Raw genomic sequence first — 14756 nt, forward strand, 5'->3', positions numbered from 1 at the left:
AAAAATTTGTAAGATCCGCGGGTTCGTTCCGTGGCTTACTTGACATAGAGTCTAGCATGATTTGCTAGAAAACGCTGTTTCAAGTCTAGCCGTATCGATCTTTGTATTAATAATTACGACATTATTATTATTATTATGGTGGTTTATTAGGGCCTATGCATCCCCTCATCACTGCGACCATTGACTGATCTATTGTGATCACCACCAATTACAGTGCAGAGGCAAAGACCAAGAACAGAAGGACTTTCCTGGCTCCGACAGAATTAATGTCCTCTGGTTGTGGCATGTGCCTTCCCAGTACGGAACTTCGTACGCCCATCAAGGGGTAGCATTGGGTGAGCAGATGAACAGGAGTTTCATCCGCCTTGTGGCAGAACCTACATTCTCTATTCTCTCTCTCCCTGCCCAATATTTGTCATGTGCTTGTTTAAGCCACAATGCCCTGTAAAGGCTCTAGTTAGCATTCTTATGCCATTCCCGTCCAATGACAGAGCTTGTAGGCAGATATCAGGGCTTTTGAATGTTCTGTAGCCACACTTCTCGGGAGAGGTGTGTGGTCTCATTTAGTAGAGTGAGCTTTGCCAGGCTGTATGCTATCCCTATGAATGGTTCGGGACCAATAAAGGTTTTCCTAGTACCAGCCTTTGCCAGTTCATCCGCTGACTCATTACCCTCGATGTCAGAGTGACCTGGAAACCAGCGTAGTACCACTGTATTACTTTCCCCGAGAGTATTCAGCATATTTACACAGTTCTCAACAATCCTTGATGTGTGGGTGACCGAGGCTAGTGCATGTAGAGCCGCTTGACTATCTGAGTTCATGTAAATATGCTCGTCAACATAGCCTCTCTTCAGGGTCAAATCCGCACAAGTAATTATGGCGTACACTTCGGCCTGAAAGATAAAGGAGTGTTGTCCCATATTCAGCTTGAATTACAACATACAAGTAGAGTAATTTCACAAAAAAATAATTGAATATCAAGTGATAAAACGTCCTGACTTTCGAATAATAATATAATTTATTCATTTTCTACCACTACACAATTATTATTAATTATGTAATAAAAAAACCTATAGACAAGTGGTATCATTATTCAACCGTATTTGTGAGGGAGATAAGCATTAAAAATGGCTGCATTTACAGGTTACCAGTCCCCATTTCAGTTTGTAAAAATAAAACAGACAAAAGGGAACTAAAAATTTCAAATTGTAATCACCGTAAGTCTCGCAACAATGGTGTCTGCTCACAAATCGATGACGCCAAATCCAATTTCATGGGTGAAACCAAACGTATTACACAAACGTTCGCGGGTACTATGAATTTCCCCGCCAAAATACCAAAAGAATGGCGCTGAGTGTTATTTCCCGCTAAAACTGACGCCATGATGGTTTTTGCTACATGGCTACTGTTAGAAGATTCGTGAAATATCATTGATTTGAAATACAATTAATATTATTGTAGATAGGTCAGTTGGTTTTTTTTATGATACCAAGTGAAGGGACGTACAATTTGTGCGCCTAGTGTTAAGCGACACGCCTGTTCATAACAGTTGCAGTGCCACTCAGATCTTTAAATCGTAAAGATCCGAGGAACATTGCCTCTGCGCCTGTCACCCTGAGACATAAGTTGATAAGTGTCATGTGTCTGTAAGTTCACCAGGACCGTTCTGTTAGTTGACAGTACCTGGACGAACTCTTACACAAGGTCATCAAGTTTACTATAGTAGCCTAAATTGATGTTAATTAGAAAGTTACAACAAAATCTTGCAAATTCCTCACTGTAAGTTAATTGTGTCAATATTACATTGTTTATCTAATAAGAGATTAATAAAAATCAAGTCAGAGATCATCTAGTAGTGGTTTTAGAATACATAGCGCCATCGCGGCGTTTGACAGCTGTCATAGCAGCCAGAGATAGCCTCTGCGACACCTTTTTAAAAATAATATCTTTTTTTAAACAATTTTTTACGACCTTGTGGTAGAGTGGTGTGGAGTGATTTTAGTCGTCAGCTATACGCATACATTAAAAAGGAAAATAACTAATATCAAGTACTTTTTAAATCTGCAACCTTAACATTAATATCAAGTGATATATCGAGAATAGAAAACGATTGTCAACGAAAATTCACACATATTTGTATGGTCTCATATTCACATATTTATACTACGCTTGCCTTGAAAATATATAAACCTTTGGAGCGTGTTTGTAAAGAAAATGTATAAATAAATAAATAATACTAACGCACACACTCAACATAGCCCCGCACTAGGGAAACCCTGTGTCGCGGGTGCCATGGACATACAATTAGACAATCACAAATTACACCCAAACTCACGAGATAAATAAATGTAGGCCATTCAAATATTTCTGGCCGGCCCGGGAATCGAACCTGGGACCTCTGCGTGGCAATCCGGCATGGTAACCGTTCGGCCACGGAGGCAAGTTAACAATATATAAATATATAAACATTTGGACGCCCTACATTTTACACATTTCTATCTGGTTTGCTTGGAAATTATATTAGCGTACATATTATATTAATACGTATATCTAGACAATTGTACTCCATACTCGATCGAGTCTAAGGGTCGTATTCTAGAACTCTACTCAATTCAAGTCAGGATTTGAGTATGGTTTAAAGCACTCGAAATCATACTCAAGTCCCTTCCATTAGGGTCGTATTTCCAGTGCTTGTGTTTCCAGTGCAAACCTGACTTGAGCATTGAGTAGAGTTCTAGAATACGACCCTAAGTCGCTATTACTTTAAAAAAGCTAATAATAATAACTATTTCACGCAAGCATAATGCGGATCGAGGACTTCACACACATAAACTTGCTTTGTAGATATGTTCCTGTTTTTTGACGATGTTTCTCTTCATCGAAAAGCTCATGGTGAATTTAAAAATAATTATCGTATTTAAATTTTAGTATAACTCAATAGGTTCAAGCCCGGATTCAAAACCCACGAGCCTCTGCTCAAGAGGCGGTAGGTAAAACAATCAGGCTAACACAGCTTTAAAGAAGTTGGACGAATAAAAATGAATAGCGCAATAACCTACACAATCGCAAAATTATTCTCCTTCTCATACCTAATTTAAAAACAAAAATAAACCAACTTCAAAACTTTGTGGAATATGATTAATGGAAAGCGGTTGAAATCCAATAAACCTGATTTAGGGTAAAACCGGGATAGATGCCGCAGTGGGATAGGTGCCTCGTTTTCAAAAAACCTAACTTCACCAAATCGCAACAAAGAATAATTAGTTTAAATAAGGAGTGTAGACACCACTCATGAAAGTTCCTGCAGGGCTTCGAAGAAAAAAATACAGTCGCAAAGACAACCTCCTTATTTTTTCTGAAGTCGTTTAAAAACGTACTGTATTTCTATTAATATAAATAAGATTATTAAGAAACCTGCATTGACGAGAAATCATAAGCTTCACATTCTGCTTTCTATATTTACCGCACGTCTTAACCACACCTGTTTTCATTCTCCGACTTTCCACATGCTACAGGCAAATTTGAATAATACACAATGTAATCCCACACAAATTACCGCTGCGGCAATATCATACCGATAATCGTAGATACGTCGCGATACATGCCTCACAAATAGTGTCCTCCGCCTCATTTCAATACCTATTGTCAGTGAACGCGCTTTCAGAATGCACTAACTCCTCCTTCCAATACGACACCATCCGTCATTTTCAAACCAAACCTACATGACACACAATCAAGTTTGAAAACGTCACATGTCGCGTCTGAGCGTTGAGAGTTTCGAACGCTCCTAATAGATTTCCGAACGTTGACAAACGAATGATGACCAATTGGCGATGGATTCTTTTTTCAAATTTCGAAATTTGAAAGAAGAAGGATGGCTGTCAGTGTTGAATGAGACTTGAAGGGGTGTTGACGTATCGCGTCGGATCTAGATCCGAGACACAAGTTAATTGTTAGGTGGAGGATGCGTAGGCGCTTAATGATGGAGACCATTGTAATATGACAGTTGAAAGTAAAATGTTTTGAGACCTATGACCGGAGATTAAGATATATAATGAGACATTAGAATTTCAGTCGCATACCCTTTACGAATAATTAAATTTTGTTAACTTCACACTTATAAGTACAATTTTCTTCAATGCATTCATTATAAAACACTGTTTATTTAAAAAAGTAATATTCTTACGAGTTTTACTATTACATTTTATTTTCACAGCTTGGGTAAAGTGAGCAATTGAATGCGATTAGAATGCAAATAAATGCAATGTGTATGCAACATTTCGTAACAGAAACAAAGTTGCTTGGTAAAAAGGGAAAACTGATAACATTACGTAGTAACAATAAGGAATCATTTTTACGATAATGGGGAAATTATTCTTCCAACTAGACTATATTCCTTGAAAAGGGAATATAGTCTAGTCTAAGAATCATTGCGTCGCTTAGTGGGAAACATAAAGTTAACAGTTTTAACAACAACGGCTGTAAAAAAACTTCAAACTTGCACAAAACTTTCTCTAGTAGTAAAATAAATCAAACATCGACCTATATATTTGTAACAACATGCAACATTCTCTTAATTTGATAAACAAGAAGCAACAATATTGTCGCAGGGAAGCAGTGGGCGAGGACTGGGAGAAGTGCCGTGAGAATCAGCTATGCGTGGGTGGTGATGGATGGATGGGCAGTGTTGATTCGGGTGGAATATGGAGGTGGATGGAGACAATGGGATATTTCGGCTGGTTGGGTGATAAAATAGTAATTTGCGTTTGGGGGATTGATTGCTTTTGAGAGCCCTACTGACGATAAAAGAGGACAAACCCACCTCTAATAGTACGCTTATATTTAGTATTGTTAAATATTTTACGCCTTGAACAGGAAATTTGTTCACATCACATGACGTTTTTGTACTCTGTCAGATCCTCTAAGTTTCTGTCTGAATCATTGCTCATCTATTCTGCATCAGATACTAAGATTTCATAAACACGAGGAGGTTAGGTTATGTGAGGAGCTCACCTGGATCAGTCGCATCGAGGGTCTGCGGCGGGGGCTGGCTGAGGGGGCCGGGGGTGCCGCCGGAGCCGGGCGAGCGCACGTCGTCGTTCACCGCGCCGCCGTACGACAGCGACGACGACGGCGGTCTCTGTTGACAACAGAACACCAGATTGTTAAGTTATGCTCGCCTGGTAATTTTTGTATGAGAAATTTTGATGACAATTGGGCCAATTTTTAATTTCACTTTCAGGCGACACCCCCTCAAAATGTGGAATCGTTTTTTATGATGAGTTCCGATTTCGTCTTACCATATTTTAATGTTTTATCCAGACGTCCGATGATGTCCCTCTTTCTTGTTTTCCTCTATAAGAACCACATGAAGAATATACACACTGTCTTATTGTACTGTTTTTATCAAGTCTAATGTTATATCTAATCAATTTGCAAGTCCCATTTACAAAATATATTCTACTATTATTTTACAAATCGACACAATTTCCAAATTAACTCAAAATATTATAAATTTTCAAATTGAATCTGGACACCCAATTGGTGTAGCAAGGGACCTGTTTAGGCCCTGTGGCCTCCTCCTATGAGCAGCGCGGATTCCATCACACCAGTCCAGAATCCCGAAGTGCTCAAATACTCCGACTTCAGCCAGTGCAGTCTTGTGCCTTTTGCGATACAAACGTTGGTTTCCTGGAAGCCACAGGCTTGTAGCTAAGAAGCTTACAGGTTGCCTCGTTGACGTCTCCGATGCCCAAAAGACTGGTTTGCACCAAAGTATAAACTTAACTATCCAAATTGAAAACATTACCAGCTTCCAGGAGCACGCAGCCCTAGTGCGCGAACCTATTTTTTTATCTGTTCTTCAATATTTAGAACCCTTGTTATTGAGCACTACAAAGTAAAAGTAGGATTAAATTATATGGATAAAATTGGTTCCCCGCGAAAAGGTGCCCAAGATGCTATGCGCTGGGCAAGGTAGCTGACTCTTGGGTTTCCCAGACAATCTATTATTTTTTGGATAAAATTTAGGGGCACTGGGACCGCACGGGAAAAGGGTTTCGACACTAAAGTCTGTAAATAAGCAGTCGAAGCCGAGGTCCTGGTACTAATTACGTTTTATTCTTTCCGCCAACTCAGCTGCGGAGCCAGTCCTTTTGCTGGTATGCTGGAGATGGGATGGAGCAAGCGTGTCAGAACATGTGGCATCCCACACCAGTGCCCGGCCCATACTCCAAGGGATGAGAGTCATTAGGTCCGAGCGTTAAGTTGTTAAGTGAAACATAATCTTCACATTGTAATAACCTAAAATCCAAACCGATACAGAACAATTGAGCCCATAATCATAATACAACATTTGCCGTATGAAATTACGAAATGGCATAGGCGGTGTGCTCAAAAATAACTGTTCTATTCGAGCGGCGGTGTTTGGTGATCGCTAATGAGCCGGCGCGCACGCCAATCCGCCATTACTTGCGCAGGCGCACCACCTGCCATGGCGCGTAGAATCGCGAAAATCAGCAAGTCAAAATGGTCAATTGCGTAATTGTAAACATATAAGGTACGCACACTGACATATATTCACATGTCTCTATTTACACTCAAGATTTCTATTGATCGATAATGGAAAGGTGAAGGTGGAATTGAATCATGCGAATCCGTCGCACACTCTCCGTGATTATATCCTGTACACTATCCGCTTAAGGAGTCACCAAACTTATTAACGCGAAATCGTCTTGATGCAATCGTGTTTAACCACACCTTGACACATTAAGCCGATTCACCGTTGACGCGGCCGTTCGCGCACCGTCGCACCAGTTGTTTCTAAACCAGGATCAGCTGTCGTCATGCGTATGGACTCGATCGGAAATTCGCAGGAAACAGATTCAGTGCCGACCTGGGTCGAGCACGTACGTACGAACCGGTGCGAAACGCAGGACGTCTTTTTCGCTCTTACACGATTCTGCGTCAATAAGAGTGATAACTCCCATAATCGGCTATGTTCAGATCTGAATCAGAGAGACGACCCTCCACAAAGGCAAACCTGCTGATCACCGTTTTTTAAAGCTGTACTGTAGAATATCTTTGAAGTTACAATGAGAGAACTTAACCTACTGCTCTTAAAATGTGCAATAAGCAAGTTTTATGAAGCCTGTCGCGCGAAATGGCCCAACTCGGGAAATCTGATGCGCTCAAATTAGATCATTAGGACCCAACGGTGCGTTTGCGCACTCTTCCGCAATACTTTCGAAGTAATGTTCGAACTAGTATATCTTTTTCCTTCAAAAGAAATCTTTAAAGACGCCATTATAAGATGCTCAATTATCGTAAGGATGTAATAATAGAGAACCGCAGGAGAAATATGTTTGGGCATCTGTTGCGACAAGATAGTTTTCTTAGAAACATTATAGTAGGGAAGATCGAAGGAAAGAGAGGCAAAGGATAACCAAGACGAAGCTATTTCTATCAGATAAGGAAAAACGTTTATATCGTGTCTTATCAGGAAATCAAAGTTAAAGCGCTGGACAGAGATGATCCACCGATAAGATCCTAGTTCCTAAATAAGATCTAGTGACCTACATCGGTGGCACAGCGGCCCTGGATTTCATTTCAAGTCCTACCAATTTAAGAAAATCTGGTAAGATTACAAGCACATGGAACTTGTTGACTTGGGTGACAGGTGCAGTGTCAGTGCTACTCAGATCTTTTCGACTTAAAACTCAGTTACACTGTAACTGCTATGGACAGGCTTACCGCTTAACACCAGTTTCATGAACAATCGTCCCGTTACTTGGCATTATTAAAAAAAGAAACATTTCTTTTTTAAATTGCTTGGCACAGCATTGGTCACAATCTCACCTGATGTTAAACGACGATGTGACTGACGATGGTACGCATTTGCCTAAAAAACGGCTTTGTTGGGGCTACCCAAATAGTACTTTTCGGGAAACACACGGCCCCCGGATTTCATTTTTGTGGCTCCGACTGCGTCCAGATTGTTCTCCCGATACATTTGAACCGTTAGTGTGCAAATTCATTCGTAAGGCAGATTTCACTGAGAAGAATGAGTAAGATACTCCAGAGGTTGCTCTTTGTAAATAAACATTTGTATATATTAATATCATTTACAATATCTATTTAACGTTCTCCGTGGTCGAATGACTTGGACACCTGTTTTCATGACGTTCACCTGCGGTCCCCGGGTTCGATCCCCGGCCAGATCAATGTAGAAAAACTAACTTTTTCTATATTGTCTCGGGTCTGGGACTGTGTATCGTTGTTGTTTCCGATTTCCATAAAACAAGCGCTTTAGTTATTTACTTTGGGATAAGAGCACCGTATGTAATGTTGTCTAATGTACGTTGTCTAATGTCAAATATCATTGATAAAAACAAATTAAACGGAAGCTGTGTAATAATGTTTTTGTTTGAATATACTATTTTAAACTGCTTAAATAGCAAATTTTTATCACCAACAACTTTTTAAGCCTATAAGTACATTGCCCTTTTAATGTATGTTTATTTTTATCCCCGTATTAATGTTATGTCTATCATAATTTTTCGTGAAAAAAATACTATTCAACGCTAGTGCAAGAATTCAATAAAAACTTTTAGAAACCCTTTTTTTATAAAATCAAGTAACGGGACGAACAAGTCGAGCTTTAAATCGCAAAGATCTGAGGGGCACTGTCACTGCGCCCGACATCCAGAGACATAAGTTGACAAGTCCCATGTGCCTGTAATTTCACCAGCACCCTTAACCCTTCAAAACCGGAACACAATAATGCTGATATTACTGCTTGGCGGCAGAAACAGGTAAGGTGGCAGTACTTCCCTGGATAAACTCTTTCTCAAGGAGATCTACAGCTACTAAAGTATTTAGTACTTTATAGTCTACGCACCATATTTGTATTGTTCACTAGTTGCTAGCCACAAAGGTTCACGTGATGATGAAGTCATGTTCGTGAGCTTCGGTGTACTTTTTTATCACTTTATCTATGAGCTATATATTCAAATCGCCATGCACATTCTCATTTCGTATATACAAAGTAGCACCAGAAAATGACATGGTGATCACTGATAACATATATATATATATGTCCTGCAATGAGATGGATTGACGACATTATCAAGATCATGGTTGAAGGCACGAACCATGAATGAATTAGGCTGTACCTGATGATGAATAATGAAAGCTAAATATAATCCCTTTGGGCCCATATTGTAATTTGCGCTAACAGCACGTTTTTACTTCCATTGCAATGCCAATGCAACTCAGCTGTTATGTCTACACGTTAAGACTTAAACTTGTTTAACATTATCCTACAACATATTACGATGACGAAATCTTCAAGTGTATATGGACTTCGAAGGATTGCAAGACCACGTAACCTAAATTGCCTGTTTCACTTACTATATAGGGTGAAATATTATTCAGTTTAATTTTTTTTTATAATATTTATTCTTTATAATAATAACTATAACATTTTGAATAATTAAAATGTATCGTTTAAAATGAAAAGGCTTGTGTGAAAATAGTAGTGTGGAAAGAAAATCTGTCTACCCTAATGGGAACATTAAAAATGTCTTGCGAACTTATTTAAAAAGTCAATTACAAGGTCGTCAAGCCTGCTGAGGCATCGTATAAGACAAATCGGACCATATGCACCGTACATAGGTTCGATCATGTTATGCGATCGTATAGAACGCAGTTCAGTTAAATATTTCAGTACGGTGACAACAATTTTTATGGTTTCCTATATTGTACAGACGGCACGCGTCTCTTCAGTTGTAAATCAACTTTATGCAATTGATATAAGAAGGTTTTTGCATTGCTACACACCAAGCTTGAATTTATCTGGTCAGTCTACCGAACTTTATTTTGAAATCAGGATTATGGCAAACAGGGGTGGTAGTCCAGGGAGAAAACGATTGCGTCTCAATACGAGGTCAATATTTCTAATACCTGCAGCGGCATTCACGTTCACGTGACATGAACAGACAACCTGATCAGACATAAATTACCACGTGACGATTATAGACTACTCAGCAGTGCAATGACCGAATAGCAATGTGCAAAACCAGCCTGTTGAGTAGGAGTTTCCTTTGTTTTCACATTTAAAATTTATATTGTAGATTACACGCACACATGTAAATAGAATTTGTATAAATAGTCTAGTTTTTAGAAATAAAGATCTCTTTAAATCCAGACATCAACGCTGTCTCATTGATGACGACGGAACTCTCCTGACTACAGCATCCTCGCACTGCGGCCAAGACACCTTTAGCCGTCAGCTTATCTGATCAGTCTTGTGAGTCTGTGAGACTGGCAGTGAGAAAATCCTCTCCTTGCCCCCCTTATCCTTCCCACCTTCCGTCTGTTACCTTAGGTCGCATGGTAACAGGCTTCCTCTACCTATGTATATACGTATATATAGTAGTGTATGGTTAAGGCTGTTAGGTAGGTAGGAACGTAGGGTTGTTTGTGATAGGTTACAGCTTTCTCTTACCATTTCATGTATAGCCAGCTTTATCCTCATGTAACTGAGCATGCGGAGTCGTTACAGCTTCGCAGAGATATAGCGTCTCTTAGCGTATTCTATCGCCTGTACCACGGTGAGTGCTCTGAAGAGTTATTCAACCTTATCCCTTCCTCTCCTTTCCATCAGCGGACCACCCGTGCCGGACTGCGTTGCCACAGTTGGACGGTCAGTTCAATACCGTCCCGCACTAAAAAGTTTGGCAATTCGTTTTTATGCCGAACCATCAAATTGTGGAACCAACTCCCGGCGCATGTATTCCCTCCCCTCTATAACATCGGGTCCTTCAAACGTAGTGTGAAGAAGCATTTGGCCAGACCGGCAAAATGATAGTGACGGAGTGAAGATATTTGTGTTTTCCATCCGTTACTCTCATCTCTGGACTGTATTCGCACTTTCCATCAGGCGCGGTGCAGTCATTTTGCCAAGTCACAATAAAAAAAAAATAAAAAAAAATTACACATTGATTAATTTCACAAGCCTTTGATTTCTAAGTTACTTACATTTTTTAATGTTCAGGAGCAACGTGTCATCAATGCCATGTAAATAGTTACCATCACGTCGTCCTCCCAACGGGATAAACAGAGACCATGAACCTCCACCTGCTACACTTCTGATAAACCTCATTCGCCTCACGCAGTCGCATCAGCTTATATTTTCATCAGGCGCACGACTTGTTTGTCCCGTTACTTGGTATTATAAAAAAAAATACTTCGCGTACTAATATGGTTCATTTTGCTTGGGGCCAGCAGTAGGGACACTGGCTTTATTTCAGAATATGGCTATGGTATACTATACGTGTTCTATTTAGTTCAGTTGATATAAAAAAAAACATTGGTATATGTAAACTACGTATTGGACGCTGCGGTACCTTTGTCTTTTTTTCTTTCGTGAAAATTTTTAGGTATCGTGTTTTCACACCGTACAGTAATCAGTATATATCCTCAATTTTACTATATATCTTTTCCAAAATGATTGATTCAACACTTGCACTGTTCGGAATCAAACAAAGCCGTTTGAGGTTGTACTGGCTCTTAACAACTTCCATTTCCTTGTGATTCAAAGGGTTATTAGACCGAACTACATACGAGGCGAAAGCAGATGGGTATTATATGGGTGTGCATGCTCCATCATCGACATCATCTTCCATCAGATGAGATTGAGGTCTAATGCGCATGTATCTTTTATTAAAAAAAAACATTTTTGTCCATTCATTTTTTCACCCCATATACTCAAGATTACCATATATGGTCTATGATTGATACCAGCTCATTCCCGGCTAGCCGAAAATTCGGCTAATAGCCACAAACATTGATCGCACTAACGATCGTTAGTGTAGCAACACTCATTCGACTATAATTATTGTGCATTGTTAATTGAAACAAGTGATAAATTATGTGAACTTGGCTCTCTTTTTTACAATAGCGTATTTGTAAAGTCAGAAAAGGGAGAGAGATTACATAAAACAGCACTGTTATAACAATTTTGATGTGAATTTTACAATAATAATAATACGGCTCATTTTGCTCGGGTCGAGCGGCAGGATACTTGGCGTTATTTCAGAATTGTTTTTTTGCTTTTTATTCATATTATACATACTCTGTTATGTGTAATCAGACACTCTGTTGCTTATTAATCTATGATGTTGAAGTGTTGAGTCGGAACAGCACATCAGTGAAACACAGTGTGTGTATAGAACGCCGCATGTCTAGTACGATTATGACGTACTAATTTCTTGTCATACTCAATATATTTATTTAGTACAATTGCAAACTTGTAATTTTCCAAATATAGCCTTATCATTGAGGGTCCGTAATTGTCTTCATAAAAATACGAAATAAATGAATTTTAACCATCTTTAGATCCTTCATGTTTTTGTTCATTTATATTTGAAATCAAAAGAGATGATGCAAGGAAGCTGTATATGTAATAGACAATAAACAGGTGAATAGAGAAATATTTATGGACGCTACGAACATATTCTATGAAACTACCATAGCGAGATTCAAATTTGACATATCACTCTACAAATAAGTGGCTATATAACGCATTTTTACTGGTTTTTTATTAACCAAAACACGTTAAATTATACGTTCCAATACTAGATAATAAAAAAATATTTAATAATGTTCATTATTTAATATAATTAAAAAAAGAACAGAAACGAATTCGAACATAAAACCTTAATATAGAACAGCAACTGGCAATTTCAATAATCATTAAAGAAATCGAACAGACGGACGAATTTGAATTCGTATTTGGAACAGATGTCCGCCGCCTCTTTCAATTACAGATTCAAAATTGATGATATTCAGAACAATGTATTTTCTGAATTTTAAAGCCATAATGCATAACCTGATCAACTTATCGTTTGTTTATACTAAAATTTTTTTCAAAAACAATGTTTAACAAAGTGTCGAGACTTAATAAAATATATCGATGGGTTTCTAAAGTCACTACTCTAGATGCTTTTGAGATAGGCCACTGTCTATCGATATGGTCGACGAATAGAAGACCAATGCTGTCATGTTATTATATGCAACCAATGCAAAGCTTGGAGTTCCATTCTCAATAAAATTACTATTTTCTGAATAAATCTCAGTAATAAGTGAAATAGGGTCGATTTTGGATTGAGCTTGTTGAACTATTCTTAAAAAGCATCTCAATACAAAATGTAACAGAAATATGCAATAATTTCCTTACAAAGTTGCGGGCATGTGAGGTCATTGCATCACCTTGATCTGATCTCTAATTTGAAAATAGAACACATGTTTTCAAGGCCAATTCCAAATTCGAATCCTCCAATTTACGTAAACCACAAACAAAATCGCATCTAACGAAATTTAAAAATATTTTTTAGATATTTTGAGAACTTAATCACAAAGTTAGTTTTAAATGTCACTAATTCGACTTAGAACACTCAAATAAGTTATTGAAGTATTGCTTTTAAAAACGACGTTTTTTGTGCGGCTGTGGCAGGAAGCGTGCGCGCTAATGGTGATCCCTTCACACCATGTGTGTGAGTCAAAAATTACTTATTTTCTTTATCATTATGTTGCTTATTGTTATAATTTTGTTTATACGGGGCGTAATTTTGGACTCGTTAGCGAAATATGTGTCGGTTTTCAAATAACAATCCAATCGTAACACCTTTAGGTGTCATTTGTCGTTTTCCAAATCGATTTGTAAATTAGTGCGGACACGCGATTGTTTAATCTATTACCGATGAATATTGATCATTGTAATTTTGAGTTGATTTTGTTTAGGGACCTTGTCTGTCGCTTTATATTTAACCGACTTCGGAAAAGGAGGAGGTTCTCAATTCGTCTGTATTTTACTCCGGCTTGTGAACCGGATTTTGATGAGACTTTTTTGTTGGAAATAGGGTACCTCATTATTTGTCCCATTAAAATAAATCACAACAAATCCTTAGACAGTAATGGCACCTCCTAGTAGCATAGTTCCTTCAGGATTAAGTTGTGTTAGTTTTGTAGAAATAGAACTCATTGTGCAAGAGTTTGTCTAGGGTATTTCTGCCGTGAAGCAGTAATATGAGCATTACTGCGTTCCGGTTTTGAAAGGAAACGGTGCTGGTGAAATTACAGGCATATGGAACTTGTCGTTCTAGTGCCTCTCATAACTTTGTTATTTAAAGCTATGAGTGGCACTGCAGTACCAGCAGGTTTTGGACAGGCGTGCATGATGCATTTACTTATTATTTCTTACAAGAAGGTATATATAGTTAACAGATCTATGAGTAAATTGTTGCCATAAAAATAGTATCAATGCTGTGTTGCTAGCAACGAAAAAATTATAGTTTAACAAATTGCTGCCATTGTAAATCATATCACATGTTGGTAGAACTGTAAATAGGATAAAAAATCTCAAACCACATGTGTCTAATTCCCATAAGTTTTTAAAAAGCAAAAAGCTTTCACCCGGTTGTGTCGTTCCGGGAACCGAACCCGGGGCTCGCACAATGCGGCCACGCCTCGTCTGCGGAATGGCATTAAAGTTAACGTTGAACGTGTTGAAAAGCTCGTTATTTGGGATGAGTTTTAAGCTTTTGACTTTGGAGAACCAGTTCGATTTCCGATAAATGTATATTCTAGAAGGTTTTTTATTTTAAATATGTATATAAATTACTCATAACTAATTTATTTATGGAGACATGTTGTATAACAAGTCTGCAGTCTGCGAGCATGTCATGGATAAACC

General features: G+C 38.4%; 1 protein-coding gene across 5 annotated transcripts in view; it reads right to left on the minus strand.

Annotated features, from left to right (window-relative positions):
* LOC113239948 (homeobox protein homothorax) overlaps positions 1 to 14756 on the minus strand; it is a 452743-nt gene that overhangs the window by 293876 nt on the left and 144111 nt on the right. For 4 of the 5 annotated variants that reach the window (XM_026477122.1, XM_026477119.1, XM_026477121.1 and 1 more), the window contains exon 7: positions 5015 to 5141. The exons of the other annotated variant lie outside the window; for it this stretch is intronic. In XM_026477122.1, coding sequence (XP_026332907.1) covers positions 5015 to 5141 — 127 coding nt within the window. The remainder of the gene's footprint in view (positions 1 to 5014; positions 5142 to 14756) is intronic. 5 annotated transcript variants of the gene reach the window in all.

This window comes from Hyposmocoma kahamanoa, unplaced genomic scaffold, assembly GCF_003589595.1.
Source record: "Hyposmocoma kahamanoa isolate Upper Pololo Valley unplaced genomic scaffold, ASM358959v1 117, whole genome shotgun sequence".
Lineage (NCBI taxonomy): Eukaryota > Metazoa > Arthropoda > Insecta > Lepidoptera > Cosmopterigidae > Hyposmocoma > Hyposmocoma kahamanoa.